We start from the raw sequence: 24,489 nt of genomic DNA, 5'->3' as shown, positions 1-24,489 counted from the left end.
CCATGTACTCTCTCTATAATAAATAACTGTTACTAAAACTGCTCTAAACCACCAGCCTAAGTGAATTTGAGATGCCTAGAGACATGTTTGTCACATCTGCTTGAAGTAGTAGTATGGGAAAAAATTGCAGCTCTGATTAACTGCTCTTCAGGTGGTGTGTAATGGTGGCTAAAGACTGAAGGATTGCAGTAAAGAACATCTGTTAATGTCAGGTAACTTGCTTTCCATTTGGAGAAGTGCAATTATGTTGATGTTGAAATAAATATTTTGATTTATGATGTTGAGAAATGAAAACAAACAATGTAGCTATAGTAAAGATATATCAAATAAGGTAAAACATATCTGAAGAGACTGTATAACCAAACAAGTAATTTCTTTCTAAAAAAGATTTTCAAGAAGAGTCTGACTAAGGTGCTTTAGTATTGAAGAGAATATTTTGAGTCCTCTCTAAATGCTGTCTGTAAAACAAACCGGAACTGCCACTAGAGGCTTTCAGCAAAGTCCTCCTTGACACTTTATATAATTTGTTTTGTAGCTTTCCTATGTTACTTTCTTTCCTGTGGCTAGTCTTATCTAAATTTTCTTGGGGCAGTTTGTCTTAAATGGATGCAGGATGTTTTTGATCCTTGCTTAACACCTGAAATCAGTTTTGAGTTCTACCACTTACCTACTATGTAACTGTAGGGGAGATCATCTGTTTCTCTCCTGTTTTGCATCTTTGTCTTTTATGTAGGTAATAGGCCCTTAAATGAAAGTTCTGCTTTAAGCCAACCTGTGCGTGATTTCTACAAGACTGCTAGCACTAATTCTCGAATTACATTTATATATATATATATATATATATATATATATATATAGAAACTTAAATAGATGAGAAGGTAAGATGAGAAGGTATTTTGCCCAGCTTACATTTGCATACATTGTCCACATGTGCAGTCAGGAGCAGAAGTGGAACGGAATTTGCATGTCAGCGATTTTAATCTAGCACGTTTCCTCTAGCAAGCAGGTGTCATGTAAAACATCTTGCTTTACATGATGACCCATGTAAATGTCATGGGAGTACCTGAATAATAGGTGGTTAATACTGCTTTTCGTACCAAGGCAGTTCTAACAAGCCAGTAATTGTTTTATTTATTGTTGTTGTCTTGTTTTTTAAGCTTTAGTTTTTAACGTAGACAAAAGTTCCAAACTCAGTTGCACAGATACATAATTTTCATCAGGTGTGTACTTCACTGTCATTGTCAGTTTTGGCAGTTCATTAGCTTAGAATCTGTGGGCATGTGCTCTGTCCTTGTTTGAGCACATGAGTTTAATAGTTCTGGCCCTAGGTTCAGGTTGTTTTGTGTGCTACTTGAAATATCCTGCTTCTACTGCCAGCTTGAACTCATGTTTATTAAGCCAAGAGCAACTTTAAAGGATGCCAAACACGTGCACCCCCCTACTTCCATTACTGTTTTTAATTTTTCTTCCTTTATTTCTTTTAACTTGTTTTGTGAGCCTAGGAAAATATTATTTTCAAAATCTAAATATAAGTACAATCAACATTCTTACAGGGAGATCTGCCCCCCTTTGGACTTGATCCTGTTATATCTGCTTAAGAACAGTTCTTCATGGGAGAATAGGCTAGCACTTAACAAAGCAGAGAGTGGAAAACACATTATACCTTTTCTGTCAAAAGGAAAAACTGTGTTCTATGTTAGGAGGGTGAGGGAAAGGGCTCTGCTCCACCATGGGTTGAGGAGAGGGATTCTTATTTATTGCTTCGAAAGGAAAAAACTCATATGCAGTGCTGCTGAAATAAAATATTTTACAGTAAGCTTGTGGGCTATATTCATTAAGATATACAAATTTAAGTAGGAAGCTTCGCTCACCAATATGGGAGGAAACATGATATCAGCAAGGACAAAAGCATTAGCTAAACAAAGGGAGATAATTGCATTTTTTGGAATTTTACTTCGAACTGATATAAATCTTTCTCTCAAGTCTCAGCTACCTGAAATCTGGGTTCTCTGTTGGCAGGGTAAGACAATGTGCCTGTCTGCATTGCAGAACTTACACAAGTCTCTCTGCCCTGCCAGCACTTCAAAGGGCCCAACTTCTTGTCAGAAGGCAGCTTTTGGTCTTCAAGCTGGTGTAGCTTTGCCTCTTCCAAGAAAGCTTTTGATGGGGGTGATGGTCAGTGTCTTGATGGATTACACTAAAAAGTATTGGAGAGGTTCAACTTGAGAATCCTAAAGTATTTGATGTGGTTAGAATAGTGGTGGTGATGTGCTGACAAACCACCTCCTAGACTGCTAGAGGGGAAGCAAGATTAACATGAAGTAACCGTCTGCATCCCCCTCCACTCAGTTTGGTGTTTCAATTAAGTTTGTTTAAACATCAATCCTTGAAAGTAGTTAAACTTCCTCTTTAGAAGAGACCTATGCAGCCATTCTATCTTTTCTCTACAGATCTTCATGCTGTCAGTGCCTCGGTATTTGCCTGAAGCCAAACAACAGTTTTCAGAGGTCTCCACAGGGAAGCGAAGCTGAAATAAAGCCCTCAGCATTTCTTTCTGCTTACCAAATACTCTTTTACCTGCTGTTTGTTGTGCTAAAGACCTTACTTTTTGGCCATATTTTTGGCAAGAAATGAAACAAGTAACTTTTCAAACAGAAGCCTCTACAATTTTTAAAGACCAATTTAGATTCCTTATGCAGATAAGATGTTACAGCTCGTGGGAGTTTAACAGGCAAGAAGTTGAAGTATGAGAGTAACATGCAAGCATAAATTTCTCTTATGTAATAGGTCCTTATTTGAGACTGCTACTCCTACTTAAAGACCATTCTCTGTAGTTAAGTCTTCTTACTTATTTTTTTCAAACGTTTCTAGGCTCTTCTGTTTACTTCTGTGCCATCAGCTCATAAATGTACCAATTTTTTTCCAGCTCTTGCAAAGAACTGTCTCCTCTTACTCCAAAGGCTTTCTGGGTATCCAGCCAGTCAGAAAATAAATGGTACAGTGTAATATGGGTCTACAATGGTATATTTGTATGTATTAAGTCCCTGCTGTGCTATTGTCTGCCTGTGACACTTGGTTCTTTTAGCTGTAATTATGTGCTCTTGAACCTTGATACTGTTTGCAGTTCCCTTCAGTCCCTGTTTTTCTTGTCCCTCCTCTGCTCTTAGAGAATGGAGAACCTCTCTGTTTTTCCCTGCCTGCTGTGTAGGGTCAAGGTCAGAGGTATTTCCTTTCGTCTATGGCATGTGCACATAGGTGATTTAGAAATGATGTTACATAACAGTTCAAAAAGTATGTAAGTTAGAAGCTGGCAGTTTGAATGCTTAAACCTTGGGTAATACAGATTTTGTTGTGGTGAGGTACAGTCTGAAAGCACTAAATTTAACAAAGTAGCTTATACAGTAGCAGAGCTAGAAGGGCTATTCTGTCATACCTTCTGAAGGCAATATTTTAATTAGTACAAAAAACAGAGCAGACTTCCCTCCCCACCTCCCCCCCACCAACTTAGTATCCCTTGATATATTCATTATCACCGTTGCCTATAGAAACCTAGTTCCATTCCCGTCTATAACAGTTTTTTAAGACGAATCTAAAATGAATAACTTTTAAAAATGTAACTTAATTTTAGAAAGAAATCACAGAATTACGGGAATTGGAAGGAACCTTTGGAGATCCTCTAGTCCTACCTCAGCTAAAGCAGTTTGACATGAGTGGCATATCATATGGACAGAATTACCTTGAGTATAAGTTGATGAACTGGAAGACTGGCTAGAGTTGCTTTGCACTTGCTGCTTGGTGTTACTGCATGTATTTAGATAAGAAGTTCCAGGAGATGAGAAATCACAAGGAAAGCAATTGAGATGGTTTCTTAACATATGACAGAATAGGCTTTTTTAGTTTTAAGTTTTCTGAACTTCTTAGTCTTTCTTGCTGTGAGTTAGCATTTTCTGTACTTTGTATGATCTGTCATCATTATGTCAAGGAGCTCTCCGCTATTTCCTTATCAGAGAACAACAAATGGTTTATTTGCAAAAAAAAAAAAAAAAAAGTTGTTTTTCAACAGGTTGTTTATGTCAATCTTTATTAATAGCTACCTCTACACTTTATGATGACCTTTATCTGGTATGCTGTCTACAGAGGCATCTTAAAACTGATGTTTACACTGGATTATTTTATTTTTACCACCCAATTTCTTGGTGAACACTGAGAGCCAGTTTTCTGAAGTCAAAGATGAAGCATTTCTTTTAGGGAAAATATTCTCACTGGAAATTGTGTGCTTTTATGTTTAAGATTACATTTGTCTTGTTAGCATCATACTTCTCTAAAAACAAACAAACAAAAGCCCAAACAAAAAGTCATCAACTCTGTAAATATCTGAGACTTTCTCCAAAACCCATCTGAGTAGGAAGAGACACCATTTATCTCCAGATTGCTAATACTCAGAGCCTGAAAGTAGTCATACACTTGATATTCACCTCGTGTTGCATTACGATGTATGCCTTATGATGTGTGCCTTCCCATAGTATTCTCCTGTCCCACAGTATTCTGTGTAAGCTGGCAGCCCGTGGCTTGGACAGGTACGCTCTTGGCTGGATAAGGAACTGACTGGAGGGCTGGGCCCGGAGAGTGGTAGTAAATGGAGCTAAATCCAGCTGGTGGCTGGTCACGAATGGTGTTCCCCAGGGGTCGGTGCTGGGGCCTGTCCTCTTCAATATCTTTATTGATGACCTGGATGAGGGCATTGAGTGCACCCTCAGTAAGTTTGCAGATAACACCAAGTTGGCTGGAAGTGTTGATCTGCCTGGGGGTAGTGAGGCCCTACAGAGGGATCTGGACAGGCTGGATAGCTGGGCTGAAGCCAATGGGATGAGGTTCAACAAGGCCAAATGCTGGGTCCTGCACTTTGGCCGCAACAACCTCAGGCAACACTACAGGCTTAGGGTGGAGTGGTTGGAAGACTGTGTAGATGAAATGGACCTGGGAGTGTTGATTGATGTTCGGCTGAACATGAGCCAGCAGTGTGCCCGGGTGGCCAAGAAGGCCAGTGGCATCCTGGCTTCCAGCAGGAACAGGGAAGTGATTGTCCTCCTGTACTCAGCTCTGGTGAGGCCGCACCTTGAGTACTGTGTCCAGTTTTGGGTCCCTCACTGCAAGAAAGACCCTGAGGCCCTGGAGCAGGTTCAAAGAAGGGCGACAAAGCTGGTGAGGGGTCTGGAGCACAGGGCTTATGAGAAGCGGCTGAAGGAGCTGGGATTGTTCAATCTGGAGAAGAGGAGGCTCAGGGGAGACCTTATTGCTCTCTATAACTACGTGAAGGGAGATTGGAGTGAGCTGGGGGTCGGCATCTTCTCTCGTGTAACTGGTGATAGAACTAGAGGGAATGGCTTCAAACTGCACCAGGGAAGATTCAGGCTGGTTGTTAGGAAATACTACTTTTCTGAAAGAGTGGTCAGGCACAGGAATGGGCTGCCCAGGGAGGTGGTGGAGTCACTCACCCTGGAGGTGTTCAAGGAACGGTTGGATTTTGTCTTGAGGGACATGGTTTAGTGAGAACTATTGGTGATAGATGGATGGTTGGACTGGATGATCTTGAAGGTCTTTTCCAACCTTGGTGTTTCTGTGATTCTGTGAATATTTGAGGAAAATAACAAAATTCACAACACTTTAATTTCGTTTAGATTCTCGGTTTAGATACCTAAATGTGAATCTTGCAAGTTAAGACTTGTACATTAAAACCAAGGTTTGCAAAGATTATAAATGTCATGTTTACAACCTAACCTGAACTTTCCTTATAAACATTCATAGTTCATGACAGTAGGAATCATTAATACATAGCTACTGACCTTTGAACAGCTTGAGTCTGGAAGGATGGCCTGGAGAAGAAATTGTGTATGCATATGCTTTTCTTTTCTGGCCAGACTAATTATGTCCACACGGCATTCTTCAAATGCTGCATGCTCCTTAGGTTACTATTTTGTCTGCAATTGTCTCCTTGCAATTCTTGCTCTCTTGAGCCAAAGTGTTGCTGTTTATTCAGGTTTCCTGTAGCACCCATAATTTATTTTTTGCTTTTAGAAGGAAAAGCTTCCACACATTGTTCTTAAAACAAAACATCATGGAGGTTTATCTTGGGTGTGAAGAATATTCAAGCCAAGATCCTGGAGATACTTTTTTTTTTTTAATTACTTGAGGAAACAATGCTTCATTTCAGCTCATCTGTCTAGTGGAAATTTCTTAGCTCTGCTTCTAGCTACACAAATGTTTCTTCATAATCCTTTTACTGAAATTAAAAATGATATTGCATTTTACATCCATTGTTTTGTCCAATAATATACATGCCTCAGGCATGAAATCTGTTTCTGAAGAAAAGCTGAAGGTATCCCTGCTTCAGGTTTGTAGGTGCAAGCATATTATTTGTTCTGTTATGTGTAGGATAGTTCAATTGCTGTGTTGGCTGCTGAGAAAAGCCATAAAAATTTTCTGAAAGATACAGTATTACGTTGTCTTCCCTTGCTTAGAATGGAGAGTTTTCAATATTTTTAGCAAAATTCCTGCCTGCTACTGTCTATGTTAGCATTTCAACAGATCTCTTTGATGCTTGAGAGACATTTGCTGCTCATATACTTATTGCGTATCTAAAAATACATGGAAGTATTTTATCATAGTTATAAACCTGATGAAAAAGGAGAACTGGGAGAAAATTGTACCTTTTCTGAAGTACGCTGTGGAATGTGATCATTCACAGGGGAAGAATGTGTTGAAATGTTTCCTCACGTCACATTGCTGTTGTTTTTCAAACTTTGAGGTTTTTATATCAGTAATTTTGTAATTCTGTGATGCAGGATGAGAGTCACTGGAAAAACAGCCTTAATTATTGCCCTCTACTTACCCTGTGAATCACAGAACTATTCTCTATTTGAGTTCCTCCTCTGGGAATTTTAAACAACACGGTGGTTTGTGCAGTCTTGGATCCTTTCAATGCTTTTGTCCTTAAGAGTAGTAGAGTCATCTATGATCAAAGAAGGGTTTTGTTTTTGGCTAGCAGAGGTTAGAGAAAGTATCTAATGCGACTCTGAAATGTTTCTTCAGGGTTTTTCAAAACTTTCCAATGCCAGAAATGCTATTTATAGAGATGCAAAGCTTGCTTAAGACTTGTGTAGTTTATCTCTTATTCATTTATTTCCCTCTGCACGGGATTTGAAACTGGGAATTAGTGTGTGTTCTGTGTAAAGGTTTCATGTTTTCTTTTTCTGTTTCCTGTTTATTTTTTTCTTTTAGGAAAGAGAAGTAAGGGAGGTATTTGTGATGCTCTTATTTCCTTGAAGCCTGTATTGCAGGATAAAAGAGATTGTGCTTATTTAATGTTAAGACATGCTTTCTTACAGTGAAAATCCTAAAATTGTTGCTGTAAGATCTGTACAAAGTTAGTTTCTTAGGTAGCAAGTATACAGTGTCCTCATATTTGCTTTTCCTAGGGGGACTTTTGGGTGTCTCTTACCAGCCTTTAAAAAGAAGCTATTAAAAACAACAACAACAAAACTATTTTAAAAAAGAAACTGATTTAGCCTCCTTTTTTAGAACATAAGTAATTACGTGGTAGACCTTTTGATGTAGGAGCCTGTGCAGTTTTGATAAGAGTTGCTATTCATACAGTCGTAGTGTATTTTGTCTTTCTCTCCTCCCCTTCCCTTACTGTCTGCAGCCTGGTCTGCAGTGCATGGACGGCATGCAGGAGGCCTCGGGCAACTTCCTTCTTTGCACTTGGAGGAATTTAGGGAGGTAGCATTCTAAAGGCTGTAAAAACATGGGACCTTCAAAAGTTCTTAGATCTGGGTAGCTGAGATCTAGGCTTTTTACTAGTGTCTGTAAGAAACTGATATAATTACCTATCTGCACTGTGCTGTGTTTCTATAGCGTCTACATACACAATCTTGTCCTGTCAGTCTCCAAGAAGAATGTTCTCTTCTGCTCTTAGGACCTACTGTGTACAGTTCTCCATAATCCCAGTGACTAAGCCTACCTGAAAGCTGGTGGAAATCTAACAGTATTACCTAAGAGATCTTTAGTTCCATGGTCACCATAAACCAGTGCTGAGCTCAAGCTGCCACCAGAAGTGATCCTGTACAACCTTCTGGTTTTGCCAGGTCTCCGTGCACTGGTTGGGAGCCCATTCCAGGAGCAGCCACACTGTTCCTGGCACAGAGACACTTCTGTGTCACAGAGGCACACGCCTAAGGAAGTGCCTGGTGGTACAGATTTTTCTTGGTGGTGCTCTTAATTATCTCTTGCTTGTGCTGAAGGAAACCCCAGCTGTCTTACCACCTTGTGAAGCAGCCCTGATGAGCCCTCAAGCTTGGTACCAGGTGGCAGGTGGGATGTAAAATGTTTTGAAAAGAATTAGTCAGCATTTTGAGATATGTCATAATTTCCTTGGATTATGTGTTTTTAGTGAATGATGCCTGCAGGGGTCTGCATTTTGAGGCAGGTTCCAGGCTGTTGTGTTCCCATGCCCTAAGCATTAAGTCAGCTTGCAGACTGAATTCAGAAAGGATTATGTGAGATAGGTTGTCACTGTAGGTTTGTGGGCTTTTTTCTGTCTTACATTCATGTCTAGGCAGAGATCGTTTCCATCTGAAATTTAAGCATATGGAGTTAACAGTGCTCTAAGTCTGGAATGTTCTACCACTGAGGTCTATGGGACTTCTTTTTTGTTCATTTGTGTGGGAGAAAATCTCATGGGGAGCAGCAGAATTGGTTAGGAATTTGATGGGAGGGAGAGAATTGCCCTAATGCAAAAAACTTTTGTAATGCAAATGAACCATAAATCAGCTAGCTAGCTCCCTGGGTGTCTTCATGTGCTGAGCTTTTTCCTGTCAAGAAGCAGTCTCTTTGGAGTGGAGAATGTGTCTTGCATAGCACTTATACTGATAATAACTCTGAGTTTTTACCACTGTTTTTTTTTTTTTTCTTCAATAGGCTTAAATTTAGCATGTGGCCAATTGTAGGTAAACCCTGCTTAAATTAAATTTGATGTTTTTCATATAACGTTATGTGTCTGTCCATTGATGGGTCTTTTTCTCTTAATGCTTTTATAAAGACATAGTCTCAAGGCGTTCATCACACATTTCAATCATCTGATGTTCAAAAATCAGTTCTCTTGAAACGAGATTTCTATGTGCCCAGGATCTTTGTTGGAAAGACACAGGTTCCTCCTGGAGCATGATGGTTCCTGTAAGAACTGCGTCCCCCAGACTGAGAAAAGGGTTTTTGGTATTATGAAAGCATTCCTGTTAGACATGCTGCCAAACTCCCTTGGGTTTTTTGTTTCTTTGGGGTTTTTTTTTTTGTTTTTTTGTTTGTTTTGTTTTGTTTTTTTTTTTCAATCTTGAGTGTCCTTAAACTGTAGAAGATGATTCTGGTCACACGAAGTGTTGCATTTGAGCCATTTTATGCATATGAAGAGTCATACTGTTTGGTTTACAGGACAGTGGAAGTCACTTGTAGGAACAGAGCTGAAAGCAGGGTGATGGAAGTCTGTCCTTCCAGGAAGCTCCTACTCCCAGCTGAGAAGTGATGAGGCAAAGTGGGGATGGAAGTGGGATATTCCAAAGCACCCACCCTACCTGGTTCCTGCCAGTCCATTTTTCTATGAGGCCATTGTCCTTGAAGGCAGTGGGGTGAAGATAGCTGGCCTGTTTGCTCTTTGGGGAGGTGGTGGCACTTGATGCTGTGCCTTACCCACCCAATGGCCTCATTGCGGCCTGGGTGTGTGTGGTTATCATTTTCACTTATGAAAAATCTATTGTAAGAAACAATATCACTAAAGCTGTAGATTCCTCTTTTTCCCCACTTATTGTCAGCATTACTGAGCATGTTTCTGAACTTTAATCCATGTGTCAGGATCTACCATATACTCATACATTTCCTCTCCTGTGCTGAGCGTTGATTGGAACTCTTTTCAGGAAGCCAATTAAACTGTTTAGCTTGTTAAAAAGGTTGCAGGTTGTTTGGGAGCAACGATTGCAAACAGGACTGAGACACACAGTTTTTAATAACTAATCTGAAACATCTTAAATAGAACCTTTCTCCATTTGTGTGACAGTGCTTCTTGCTGTAGATTTATTCCTGGACAGGTTGAAGTTTGCAACCTGTTCGTAAGCATGTGCACAGCATCTTTTATGAGCTCCAGATGTGTTTAACAGAATCCTTAAGGAATATATGGTGGCACTTATATAATTCCAGTCATGGCAGTTGTGCCATACAGAAAACCTTGACATTTAAATGATAATTTTCAAAGTAACTCATGAAATAAAAGCAAAAGCTAATGCAAAGTCAGGTGCTTTAAATCTTAGTTTACTCCCTCTTTGGAACATCCCTCATAGGGTGATTTAAATGAAGAAATAATTAAGACTTTTGTCTGTACTACTTTGGTCACTGACTTTTTGGCCATGGTTACTTTCTGATCTTGCTTACCTTGCTGGCAGTGTCAACCAGGTGACTTCATTTAGCAAGTTGAGTTGATTACTCAACAGTAAGAACTTTAAGAAGAAAAGTGTTTTATTTTTTTCCCCACTGGTACTGTAAAAGCAGCGTCACAATTTTCTTGTGTCCTGCTGCAGCGAAAGCTAAACTTCTCTCAGCTCTCATACCTCAAATGAAAACTTCTCATCATCAAAGTGCTTTTTCTGGATAAGTGGGAAGAAGTTAGCACAGCTCTGTCAGTGTTCCTGTCCAGAGGTTGTCTGGGCGTCATGTAGCCTGTGTTTGCTTTAGTTTCTGGTGGCTTCTCTTTGCTGATCTCAGGCTGATGCTGGAAATGCAAGGCTCTCATTTGACGAGCCCTGCAGTCTGGGCAGAGTGCCTATAAACTGGCACTGCTGCTTCAAGAGGCAGCCTTGTCTCCTCTTTTGGCCTTTTCCTTTAAGTTGATACAGATGTTAGCACAATCATGCAGGATATAACGGGGGGATTGATCTGATTTTTGAGAAGTTAGTTACATATTGGCATTTCTGGAATGTTGTTTTGTTGTTGTTGGTTTTGTTTTTTTTTTTTTTTTTTTTTTATTCAGGTAATTTCCCAGATCTGGTCCCCATGAGGCTGCAACAAACACTTGTGTGTGAGAATGAAGACAGCTTTTGGGGACAGGAATAATGATGGACAGAGAAAGGCTCCTTCCGTGGCTGGGAGAAGTAGCTTGAAATTTTTCTGGAGCTGAATCTCCTTTTCCTTGAATTGTATTGTGCCCATCCTGAAACCCAGGGGCTTGCAGTGCTTTTTACTGTGCTTCAGTGCATTACTGCTGACAATGGCTGGTTGCGGATACTTAAAGAACATTTAGAGGGCAAAAAATCTCAATGCTGTGTGCATGCAGGGATTCTTCCCAATTGTGCTGACAGGTATACAGGCTTCTAACAGTTTTCAGTAATAGGTGCAATGCTGAGGAAAAGGCTGTATCCCTGTTACTGTGTTCTTATCCCCTCACAGACTCTGCCATGATGAATTTTCACAATTGCTTTTTGTACCTGTTTATGTCTCAAGCAAACTCAGTGTGTCTAAACTTTTTATTTTTATCTGCTTTTCACTTTTCATGGCAGTATTACTTGAAACAATTTAACTTGACGCTCTCAATGCTTGTTGTATATATAAAATGCTAAAATAACATTGTCTAAGTTTTTCTTCCTGAGTTGGGTTCTAGTTATGTTACTGTGATATTGTATGTGTTGCATTAGAATTCTTTCCCATGGATTTCACTTTTATTGATCATTGATTTTCATTTGCTGTTTTATTGTTTCATTGTAAATGTCTTTTGCTATTGTAGTTGCTAGGCTTTAAATTTCCTTCTGACCTTTCAGTCCGTTTAACCAAAAACTAAAACTGGCTTTATACGTTCAGGAAAGTTTAACACTTGATCTAATAAAATGGATGATTAGTGATGATTATATTGAGCAGTGCACATTCCAATAAGTCCTCTCGTGTCCTGTCTTCCTCTTTCTTGTTTTGTGACATTCTCAGTTCTTGTACTTCATTTCTCTATTTTAGTTAATTATTACTTTCAAAGGGACTTTCTTTTTGTCTCGTGGAAGTTGAGTTTATTCAAGTGTTTAACTGAAGCAGGGAGGAAGGAGTTTATCAAAGTTTTGAGGAGAAATTGAAATGTATTTCAGCCAGTCTTATTGCTACATTGTACTCATTAAATAATCCTGTAATATCATAGAATTCTTAAGAGTTCGAAGGGACCTTTGAAGGCCATGTAGTCCAGTTCTCCTGCAATGAAGAGGGACATCACAGCTAGATCAGGGTGCCTGGAGCCTTATCTAGCCTCACCTTGGAAGTCTCCAGGGATGGGGCATCAACCACATCTCTGTTCCAGTGCCTCACCACCCTCGCTGTAAAAGACTTTTCCTTACATCCAACCTAAATCTATTCTCTCTAAGCTTGTAATTGTTTCCCCTTGTTGTTTCACCACAGACCCTGTGAAAGTCTGTCCCCTTCTTTCATTGATTCATAGAATGGCCTGTGTTGAAAAGGACCACAGTGATTATCTAGTTTCAACCCCCCTGCCACGGGCAGAGTCACCGACCACTAGACCAGGCTGCCTAGAGCCTGTAGCTCCCCTTTAGATGTTGAAAGAATATACTATTCAGCCATGTAACTACATCTGTGGGGTTTTTTGTTTGTTTGTTTGCTCTGTAGTTTTGTAGTTTGTTGTTTTTTTTTTTTTGCAGTTCCAACAGGTGTGTCAGTGGTAGCAGAAGCTCAGCAAGCTGGCAGTGAAAGTAAGGAGGGGCTTGAGATGAGCACCAGCTGGAGGGCACAAGTTGAGGCCCTTCCTTCTTGGCAAGGGGCTTGAATGGAGAGATATGGTCTTGCTGAGTCAGTCTGGGAGGAATCTGGTGCATGTAGGAGCAGTTGGGGGATGAGCACCATGGTAAGAGAAGTATCTGACATTGTTAGAAAGGGAGAAGAGTAGGAACAGGATGGGGTTGTGTGGGAATACAAGAAAAACTGTTCAGAGCAGCAGCTGTGGAGCAAGATAAACAGCATGAGAACCAAGGACACCTCTAGAAGAAGAAAGAACATCTCACGGGTCTGATTGGATAAGCGCTTGCATGAACGGTTGAAGAGTGTTCTGTAGAATGCTCTGTTGACATGTAAAGGTGGATGGGAAAGCTAGAAAAAGAAAACTTGTGAAGGTATATAAGTGATGTGAGAACTTGTAATAAACAATTTGGATCATTCACATCTGAGTCTGTGCTTCAGATTCAGGTTGTGGTAAGAGTCAGGTTGGTGTTTGTGACAAGACAGATTTGTGGTGTGGATTTAATTGAACGAGCCAGTTTAATGCATTTAAGGCAAACTTAAGAGAGTAACTCTTAAGGGAGAGACTTCTTGATTTTTACCTTCTGCCTAAAGCAGTTCTACCAGAGCCTGCATTAACTGAGGTTATAAAAGAAGGAACTAGATAAATATTTAAATCGAACTAAAACAGCTTTCAAAAATCCTTTCCCTATGGAAAGGACTTTATTAAATTGTTGTCATGGTAATGGAGTGCTAAATACATGGTAACCTTTTTTGCTAAGTAAACTTGAGAAAAGTGGGGATACTTTGTGCCTTTGAAAGTAGAGTTTATTAAGCTGTGTGGGAACATTTTATTCCTGAATTTAAAAAAAAAAAAAAAAAACTTTCTGAAAGCTCAAGAGTCTCCCAAGTTTTATCCTGGGAAACTGTGGTATTCTTCCCCCCCACCCCCCCCCCCCAAAAAAAAAAAAAAAAATCATAAGAGAGCTTAAATAAGTTATTTAAAATCCTCTGGTATCCAGAATTGGGAAGAAGTAGTACTTTCATTTAATCCAACAGCTTTTTTTTTTTTTTTTTTTTTTTTTTTTTAATTAGAAGGTGCAGCCTTTTTAAATTCCAAAACAGCATTGCTACATATCTGCATTACAGATAATGAAAGAAAGGTTGAGATACTTTATTACTATTATATGATAATGGCAGTATCAGGAAGGAAATGGACATACCCTCATTGTCAATGCAGCACTTTGCTCTTTGAAGCATAGTGCCTATCTTGATCACTGCTGCTGGCTGACCATGTGTGAAACATAGAGCTGCTGTTTGTTGTAAATTAGTAACTGCAATTTCAATGAAACTGGAAATTTCCAGCTCTGACCTGTGCTACTAATATCAGAGGTTTCTGTGGCTGCAGTATATGTTGTTGTTTTGGAGAACTGGCAGAGTATAACTAGTGTGGGCACTTCTTGGTGTATTGCACCCCATAGCTGTTGTCCTTGATAGCTTTTTTTCTAGAAGAGTTAATTTTATCATTTTTTTTTTCCCCCTTCAGTTAATTGTTGAAATCTAATGTAAAAATGTGTGCCATTCCTTACTTTTGCCTTAAAATCTGTTTTAATAGTAAACATACAGAATTGTGGCTTGCTTATTTCCAGAACAGGGTGCATAGCAGCCTGAAACAGCACACCTTCAGTAGAGTGTGCTTTTTTGCACTGTGACCACTGCTTACTGAGATTGCTCACTGGGGGTGAACTGTCTTCATTGTAGTTATGAAGTGAAAGAAGCTGCGTTGAAGAAGTCAGGTGAAGGCATTATGGTGTGGCACGCTGGCCTTTCTTTGACTCAGAAAGAAGTCATGATTTTCTTTGCCTGAGATTATTTATTCATCATGTCACATCAAGTTGGATGAAAGCACAGCCATGCTGTAAGGTTTCTGAATTTCAACAATGAATTTGATTTATGTAGCTGTTTCTGTTCTGCAGGATGTTGTGCTGATTGTATACCAGTACCAAGGCATAATTTAGAGGATGCCTATTATAGAAAGTTTCCCAAAGGGAAAACTGTCAGCTTTAAAAAGTCATGAAGATTTCTTCTACATTTCCCTTCTCTTCCTCGCCCCCTTTCCTCCCTCCCCCCCCCTCCCAACTTTTTAAAAAATATGTATTTGTTTGAGGGCCACTTTTAGAAAAGTTTTCATTTCACAATGGAGTTACTTCTGCTGTACGACCTTTAACACTCTAATACATCTTAAAAATCAACCTCGGTCTTGTTATCCTGGGACATTTTTAGAATGTAATACAAACCTAGTGCTCTTTGTGATTACTTACTAAATATACACAAAATAAGTTCCAATCCAATTATTTGCTAGGCCCTCCAGTTGAATAAGTGTTAATTGAAACCAAATGCATTTACTAGGAAAAAAGATTGCTACTGTCAGATTTCTGTTTCCTTATTTTCTTGGTATCAGGAATGTATTGCTTTCTTGATGGTCATATTTTTCTAATGAAAGTTTCACAGGTAGCATCACCTTTTCTTTGTCTGGACTGTTTTCTTTGTACACTAACCATCTTTATTGTTAGTGTTATGGGAAAATCTAGCTGCTTTATTCTGAAAATGCATATGTATTTTCTTTTTGTAGGTAATCAGATATACTTGAATCTGGAGGATTATTTCTTAAAATATTTCTTGAAATATTTCCTAGTTCTTTTCCTGTAAGTCAGTGCCCAGATTCTCCCCACTCTCATTGCCAATTAATTTAAGGAAGCACTGCTGACATTTTGTTTTAACCTGCATACTCTGAAATTACACTCCTTTCACTTCACTAGTCCCTATTAAATGCTGCCAGAAATCTCTGCAGCCCGTTCTCGGTGTCTTCAGAACTAGTTTTCATGGGATTTCATAGTAAAGCTCCCATGCCATCTGTTGCTCACATTAACAGACTTAAAACTTTTTCTGGAAAACTTAGTGTTTGGACAAACTCAGAAGTGATGACTTTGAGGAGTAGTAAAAGGTTGCCTCTGTAAACCCAGAAGACATGTTTTGCCTGTCAGAACCAGTTAACTTGAGAAATTTTATCTGGTGTCTAAATTACATTACAAATGTGTAAGACTTTCTAAAGAAACAGGCGTGTTTTTGCAGATAAGTTGTTTGGTCTCCAAGACTCCCTTTTTCTCTGTCCTTCTTCCTTCCCTTTATAATTTTCCTGGTGAAACTCATTGTATCCCTTGACAGGGACATTAAAAAATGGACATCTTGTGCAGTAGTATCTATCTGCTTACTGAAAAACAGGCATATCGTTTTGTTTGTAAAGCTGTTTTAACTGCAAAACCTGACACTGTGATCAAACAGTGATTTTAATTAAGTATTTGGCCTTCAGCTCGATTTTTTTTTTTTTTTTTTTTTTTTTTTTTCTTTCTCATAATGTAGAATAAAATAATTCAGCTGGAAAGGAGCTTCAGAGATCAAGTCCAACTGTTTGACCTCTAACCAAAAGTTTCACTGCATTATTGAGGGTGTTGTCTAAATGCTTCTCGAGCACTGACAGGCATGGGGCATCAACCAAATCTCTAGGAAGCCTGTTCCAGTGTTAGACTACCCTCATGGTAAGGAAATATCTCCAATGCCCATTCAACCCTCCTCTGCTGCACTCTGTGTTATTTCTGCCCTGCCATAGGTGACCTGGATCAAAGCCCAGCACCTCCTTCTGCTTCCCCTCCTCAGGGAGCTGCAGGGAGCAGTGAGGTTGCCTCTCAGCTTACTCTTCTCCACACTGGGCAGCCTAAGTGTTCTCAGCCTCTCCTCACAGGACACTGAATTTTAGTTGGGTTCAGAGAACTGTCCTTCAGAATGGAACAAGACCACTAGAAAACTTCTGAGATGGTTGAAAAAGGAAATAGCTTGATAAATGATATTCTTAAATTGATTATTTTCCATTTTGCCAGAAACGGTGGAAGATAACAGAGTTGGAAGGAGCAGATAAGACCTCCAGTCTCTAGCCTGATCAGGAGATGATGAGTTTGAAACCTTAGCATCAGCAGGAGGAATGAGCAGCTTGCTTGCCTTTCTGTGTTGTGGCCCTGGTGCTCTTTGTGGTTGGTTATTCACTAATACCAAATGAGTTCCCATTCAGCTGTTTGTTGGGCACTTCAATTGAGTTAGTGTTCAGCAGCCTTGCTGGGTGGTGCAGCTCAGTGTGAGTGACAAATGGGTGGAGGCTGAACAGTGTGCCATAAGGGGATGCAGTTTGGCTAAATGTGCAGCAGGCATCTCCATGCTGTTCACTGCCTTGTCTCTGCAGTGCTCTACCAATGCATGTTAATAATGAATTGCCTTGTGTATATGCAGGGCTTTATATTTGCTATTCTGACAGAGTGTACTTAGTAAAGTTAAAAAGCATAGTGAGTTTGAGGATGTTCTTATAGTGTTAAATGGCATTGCAAGTTTGTTTCAGTTCATTGGGATATTTTAGTCAAGATCTTGCGTGTGTGCGGAAGTAGTTTTGGCCCAACTTTAGAGACCTTTAAAAACAGTATTTTTTAAGTACAGAGCATTTCCTCAAGTGGAGTTGCTGCAACTCCAGCTTCTCAGATGAGCATTGTGGGTGCTTAGTCCTCATATGGTGTTTATTCTAGTGCCAAGATTACCTCTTTGAAAGCTCAGTGGTTACCTCAAAACAGAGAATTGGGCAGGAGTAGTCTAGGCATTACTGGAAAATGTGTTGTGTGTCCTGAGGACAGAGTAGGACTTAGGGAGCACCCAGATCATTAACTGAGGAGTGTGCTGGTGGCTTTGCCTATTCACAGCTACTGCAGGTTTTGTGATAAGCTCTTGGTGAGCTGCGCAGCCCGGGAGTTAGGCAAGGTTAAATGTTGTGATGAAGAGCATTAGTTGATGATGTTACCATTGGTCAGTCCTGTCTTTTTTCTGCCTTCCTCCTTCCTGTCACTAATGGACCAGGTCTTTCATAGCTCCTTTTTCTTCAAGTTGCCTAGGGCAACTTTGAAAACTCTAGTTAAAGTGTGCTTTAAGAGAAGTACTGATGAAGCTGTTGGAGTCACTGTGAGGACTATTGACCTCTAGAGAGGGTTGTGGGTATTTTCCTTCAAAAAAGGATTGTTTCCATTATAGCTGCTTTTCTGCTGGTTGGTTGGTTGTTTTGAAATAATGCATCCATACTACATTAAACTTACTTAACAAGATTGGTGATCAAAATGCATTAGAAATGTGAAACGGAAGGCTCTGGTGCAATGTGGATAGAAATGGAAATGCTGGTGGCTTACCAGTTCCAGCCTGTTAAAGCAGATGATTTGGATAGTCTGTGACAGGCACATATGCAGGAAGGTCATTGTGTCACTAGAGTAAAAAGTCAGGGACGTCTCATTTACAAGTCTGGAACCATGTTCAGTCAAAAAGTAAGGATATGCCATTTTAGTGAAGCAGGCTGCTTTATGAAGATACTCACCAGGGCTAAATATAGACATTATTATGTGCAGTCTGACTGTAGTGTTTTGCAGTTGTTACAGCAGCCTTTGATCAGGTTTGTGGCTTATTAGTTAAAAATAAGTTTCCTTTGCATACTCAAATTTTCTGAAATCCAAACAAAACATTTAATTTGTTATATAGATGTATTCACTTTTATCTTTTTAGAGATATGTGTAGGTTGTTTTTATATGCAGTCAAGACCTAGTCTGTAAAGCTTTATGCATATAAAATCTATTTTGCTGTGCAGAGCATGAACTACCACAATTGCTTTATGAGTCAGTGGGTGTGAATGAATGGGGGACCACTGCAGGGGCAGAACTCATCCTCACTGAGTTGGCTGCAGAGTGGAGATCTCCTGCTATGATACTGGGGAAGCATTTAAGAAGTATGTATGCAGATGAGTACAACAGACGCGAGGCTTTTGTGAGTCAATCTGTTCTTCACTGTAAAATGTTGGTTGCATGTGGTCTGAAAAACTGACCTTTGTAACCAAGAGGTCAGTGTAGGAGAGAGAAGTATCATTAGATCAATTTTTTGTTCTGTGCGATATATAAATATAAATTCTTAAATTAGTGGTACTTGGGGGCAATTCTTGTGACTCTGACTCTTGGGCCATAAAGTGAGCTTTGAAAGGTAAAGACGGTGACTTAGCAGAAAATGGTGTTAGGATTCCTGAAGCATATTTTTTACTTAGGCTGCTTTAAGGCTTCTAAAAAGAAAATGCTCTTGTTGTTATAGTGATAAGCTGACAGATTTATAGGCAGGCCATTAACATTTTTTGTCAGAAGAGCATAAAAATCTGGGAAGTGTTCCTGCACAAACAGTCTGTAGCCACATCAATCTTTTTGCTGAACAAGCAATGGGTGATGCTTGGGGGCACAAGGTGTCACAGGCTGTGCAAAAAGCAGATGTAGGTTAGCATGGGTAGAGAATGTTGGACAAAGTGGAAATAAATAACAAGTTTATGTCAAAACAAATAGCTTTCTATTATGCAGGAGCAGTTGACTGTGAAATTGTTGTGTTGTATGATAGTATATTAGGATCTGAGCCTTGATTTTTATCCTAAGTTTCATCTTGGAAACATGTTTCTGTTTTCAAAATTCATTATGTAGTGATTTAAAAACAAAACATTTGGATGTTTCTGTTTCTTTTATGGGGAAGAGGAACAAGGAAAACAATAGTAAAAACATTCTTTTTTTAATTATTATTGCTCTTGAGAAGATAATCTCAAGGTGATGGGTGATACAATGATTGAAGAATATGCCTTAGGATAATGTTAGGTACTGATGAGAAATCTGGTTTTTACAGGGTTTTAAGGAATTTTGATGTTGAATTAACTTTAAAAATCAAAAAAGAAAGTGAACTAACTGGTATCATCTTCATGTTGTTTTTTTTTTTTTTCTCCCCTTTATGTATAGTTTGAAAAAGAAAAGGCAAGCCAAACAAAACACTGAGACCATCTCTGCTAGTTCTCCTGGATCTCCTGTTTCCAAAACTCCAGCTGAGAAAGATGATGAAAGTAAAGTTATTTTGGAGCAAATCAGTTCCTCTGAAGACAATTGTAAATTTGTTGGGGAAAAGGAAACTGCTCCAGACAAAGAAAAGAGAAAAAAAAAATACAATCAACTGAAAGACATCAGGCGCACAGAACTTAAAAGATACTATAGTACTGGTGAGTTATGTTGATGTTAGTGTTTTTTAATGTTTGTTTTGATGGCTAGTTAATGTGCTTTTCTGATATTTTATAGAGTTTCCTTTAAGAGGTGATTGACTCTGCATATCCTTTCTGTAAAAACAAATAAGATTATGTAGCCCTGTATATCCTCTAATTTTATCCTTCGGTTTCTTTAAAACCATGTTGGTTTTTTTCGTTTGTCAAAAACACATTTCTTGTTTCTCTGTTCTAAAATACAGCGTTATAGGCAACTGTTAACTTCTTTGCAATTCTTTTTTTTGAGTTTTTCTTCTTTATGAAATTGAAGTTTATTTTTGGTAGGGTTATTTGTTTCATAAATGATGCACACTATTTAAGACTTCAGTCTCAATTCATACAATTTTATCTGCTCAAGTGTGAACAAGTAAGGAAATTAATGACATAATTTTAAACAAAATGTCAAAAGACCTATGTGGTTGAAAATTTATCATGTTCACGCCCTTCCCTTCCTCTGTGTAATCAGTACCTCAGTTAATTATTTATACCTTTTTTTGAAAAAAACATTTTTTTCTTGCAAGTAATTTAGTCAAAACTAAGCATAAATATATGTGAGAAGAGACATACAGATGTGTTTGTGTTTCTAGATTATAATTTGTTAAATACTCTAAGTAGTTCTATATTTAATTAATGAAATACTCCTTTCAAATTCTCTCTTGGTATTTTGAAGGAGCTCTTAAGTTAAGAGAAGTAGGTGTTTTTTGTGTTTGTGTGTCTTAGAGGAAACTGTAGATATCCTAGAAGCGGACTTCTTTCCTGCTCATGCAGTGTGAGTGAGCAGTTGACTTCTGAGGATTTCTATCTAGGAGAAGGAAATGAATCAGCAGTAAAAATACTGTTATGCATTGACTGGCACGTGTAAACTAGTCTGTGCTTGTCTTTTATGAGGCAATTGGGCCTTTCCAAAAGGATGGTAAGTCTTAAGTAACATTTCCTAGCAAGCACAAGAGTTTACAAGAGTCAGACCATAAATTTTGGCAGGCTTGAATTTAATAAGATGAATAATTTGGAAACTGAAAGAACACTTGTTTTGCTTTTTGTCTTACATTCTAGCCACACTGTTTTTGAGGTCAAATTAGGAGGAATTTTTCAGGAATGAATCTGTGAACTATTTCTGTTTTGTTGGTACATCATTTTTAAAAATGAAACAAAGCTTACAACTCTGGCACAGCAATGTATAAACTCTTGCTGTATTGCTAACAAAATGCTTCAGCTAAAAGCTGTTGGTTTGTCCAGGTCTGTGTAAGGTAGCTAGATTTAATTTTTCTGGTGTTTCAGGACTTCTGTGAAAACCTTTTGCTCCAGTTGGTGCTTGGTGTGGAGCAGTGGGGGATGGCATGCCTCTAGCAAGGGTCCTTCTGAACTGGTGAGGGAGAACAGGAAGCTCTGCAGATCTTGGCTGGTGATCCAGCAGTCAGTACAAGCTCAGGTTTTACTCATATTTGTTTTGTAAGCATTCTGATGTTCTGCATGGAGTGACATTGTGACTCAGTACACCAGTAGCTGTTGTGTGGATGGGCAGAGTTCTGCAGTGTTTTGAGAAATGCAAGAATTTAATTCTGCTGTTGAGCTGAGCACAGATCAGACTGACAAAAACCCACAGAGAGACTGCTTTGTTATTTTAGTGCCTGCTTTGTCATTCCTACAGACTTTTCCCCAGCTGGAGCATCAAAATTGTAGAAGTGAAACTTTAGAGAGAGGTGGAAGATTGTTGATTGTGAAATGAGTGTAATAGCTCTGTGTTTCCTGTTCAAGTCTCAAAATGCAGTAGTTTCACTTGAGACATTGGTTGCCATCTAATTAGTCTGCGTGTTACACTTACCTTCTTCTGCTGCAGCTGTACCTGTTAAGGAGTTTGCAGTCCTCAGGCACTTGTCCCCGCAGTTCTCTTAACAGCTTCTACCTTTGCTGTCCTGCTGTGCTGACTGAGCAGTTCCTGAGAGCTCTCCTGAAACCTGTAACAGCCTCTGTGGGAGTGGGATTATTTAAGTAGTTAGCCTTTGCCTGCATGTGGAAGATGACTAAAAAAAAATATCCATCTGGCTGGGCTGAGCTTTGTAGGAAGTATGAATTCAGCAGGTCCCTGGTGAAAGATGTTAGCTGTAGTGGTCAGAATCGTAGAATCACCAAGGTTGGAAAAGACCTCCAAGATCATCCATGCCAAATGTCCACTTATCACCAATATTTCCCACTAAACCATGTCCCTTAGTACAACATCTAAATGTTTCTTGAACACCTCCAGTGACAGTGACTTCACCACCTCCCTGGGCAGCCCGTTCCAGTGCCTGAGCACTCTTTCAGAAAAGTGTTTCCTAACATCCAACATGAATCTCCCCTGTTGCAATGTGAGGCTATTCCCTCTAGTCCTATCGACAGTTACGTGGGAAAAGAGGCTGACCACCAGCTCACTACAACCTCCTTTCAGGCAGTTGTATAGACAGCAATAAGGTCTCCCCTGAGCCTCTTCTTCTCCAGACTAAACAATCCCAGTTCTTTCTGCCACTCCTCACAAGACTTGCGCTCCAGACCTCTCTCCAGTTTTGTTGTCTTTCTCTGAACATGTTCCAGAACCTCAGTGTCTTTCTTTTAGTGCCAATCTCTAAAGACCAGTTTAGAAATGTTGATACACTTTCGTATGAAACTGGCTAAGAGAGACCCTCATGTCATATGCATATGTTTTTGTTATTTAATGTTATGGGTATAGATACCTCATTTTTTGTTCTTTCACATGATTTCTTTTGAGTTGTCACTTCCATGGTGTTTCAGACCAAAGGAATGTCTGTCTCATACCTACAGTTAACCATTTTTCTGGATTTGCTTTTTTTGTTGTTGTTTTTGTTTAGTAGTTGTTATTTTGCAATTTCTTGCTTTGGCTTAATGTCTAGAACTTTTTAAGAAAATCTGATATAAGACTTATTGTTTTTTTTTTTTAATCCTTTCTGTACTTTACCAAAATGTATTAGGTGTAGCAACATTCTTATAGATTCTCATCTGCAGGTTGATATGATGAGGCATATGTGAGTTTTTTTTTTGTGGCTTAATGGAGGTCCTTCCTTAATTGAAGTTTCCTTGAGCCCAGAAGGGTTGTGTTTCTTAGCGTAAGTGACTGAAGACCTCTGTTCTCTAAATAAATCTCCCTTCCATATTTTGCATGACTACAGGTGCTTCTTTCTTTATTTTTGATTGTGAAACAGGAAAGGGATATTATATCTCACAGTAATTTGTTTCTCATATACCATGCTGCCTCCTTAGAAGCCTGTGAATATGTTTGCTTTCATGAATTTGCGAACGTTAATGATGGCAACCTCACTCAAATGTGATTCTGCTGATTAGATAAATCCCTTTTCCCCAGAAGAATAGCTGTAGTGCAGTTTCTTTGAAGGCTGCAGAGAACAGGAGGTGATGGCACACTCTGCCCCACTCTGTAGAAAGAGAGTGTTTAAAGCAAAGAGATGTGTGGCTGGTGAAGTGTTGTCGTGTGGTGGTGTCTGTAGCCAGTGGGTGGCATCGCAGAGCCAAGGAGGAAGAAGATCATCCCGCAGAAGTGAGTCCTCCAGCATCTCTCCCCATCTCCTGGCATTGTGGTATTGATCACTTCTCTTGAGACATTGCTAAATGACTGAGCAGTTGCCAGTAAGAGATGATTTCTCCTGTGTAAGCTTATACTTTGTTTCTTTATTTGTACTTGCGTTGTTCTCCAATGACTGTATAATTTTACAACATATTTGTACCATTCAGTCTCCAAATGTCACACTATAAGATGTTGCTTTGTAGATATGCCCTTGTTGTCATGCCTTAAAACAACAGAGGCACCAATACTACTCCTCTTTCTGAGGACCAATGGAAGTATCGCTTTCTCCTTATTTCTGCTTCATCTCTTGACAATCAGCTTCCTAACATTGTTTTACTCTTTTGCTATCAATGCTGCAGTAATCTTCTAAGGAATGTATTTGTCTGGCACAGTGTAGTATTAGCTTAGGCACTCTGGCTGATCCTTCTTCCCAGGATGCTCTACACTTCTTGAGATAGCGTCAGTGATGTGCTTCTGCAGCTGCTTAGTTATCCATATTTTTGGGGGGAAGCCAGTTCTTTTGAAAGATATTGACTTCCTGAGCTTCAAGATATGAACTATTGTTTTTTATTTGCTTTGCTTTTTGTTTTGTTTTCCCTAAGTGTCAGAGGTTCTAAAACACTTTCAAAGCATGAGGGTGAATTTCAGGAACTCTGTGCTGCAACAGTAACAGCTTGGAAGCACTGATTCCTCCGCTCTAGAGCAGAACTTACATCTCAGGAACAGAGAGCACTCAGATGGACTGCTGTGCGACTAGAAAGCCAGGGTTTGTGTTGGGAATTATAAAAGCACATGAAGATGAGTGTTTGTGCTTTGCCACTGAAGGCTGTTGGGGGTGGGAGGGGAGGAGGAGAGTGACCTTGTCAAAACAGACAGCGTGACAGTGATGTAAGTTAGGACTGAGTTCACCCTTCTGAATTTTGTTCATATATTT

General features: G+C 39.3%; 1 protein-coding gene across 3 annotated transcripts in view; it reads left to right on the top strand.

Moving 5' to 3' along the window:
* Positions 1-24,489, top strand: part of NCOA7 (nuclear receptor coactivator 7) — an 84,720-nt gene that overhangs the window by 17,837 nt on the left and 42,394 nt on the right. For all 3 annotated transcript variants that reach the window (XM_085217365.1, XM_085217364.1, XM_085217366.1), the window contains exon 3: positions 19,692-19,945. In XM_085217365.1, coding sequence (XP_085073491.1) covers positions 19,692-19,945 — 254 coding nt within the window. The remainder of the gene's footprint in view (positions 1-19,691; positions 19,946-24,489) is intronic.

The sequence above is a fragment of the Meleagris gallopavo genome, chromosome 2 (genome assembly GCF_905368555.1).
Source record: "Meleagris gallopavo chromosome 2, MGAL_WU_HG_1.1, whole genome shotgun sequence".
Classification (NCBI taxonomy): domain Eukaryota; kingdom Metazoa; phylum Chordata; class Aves; order Galliformes; family Phasianidae; genus Meleagris; species Meleagris gallopavo.
Note: the sequence above shows the minus strand (reverse complement) of the source record. Positions and strands in the feature narration are given on the sequence as shown.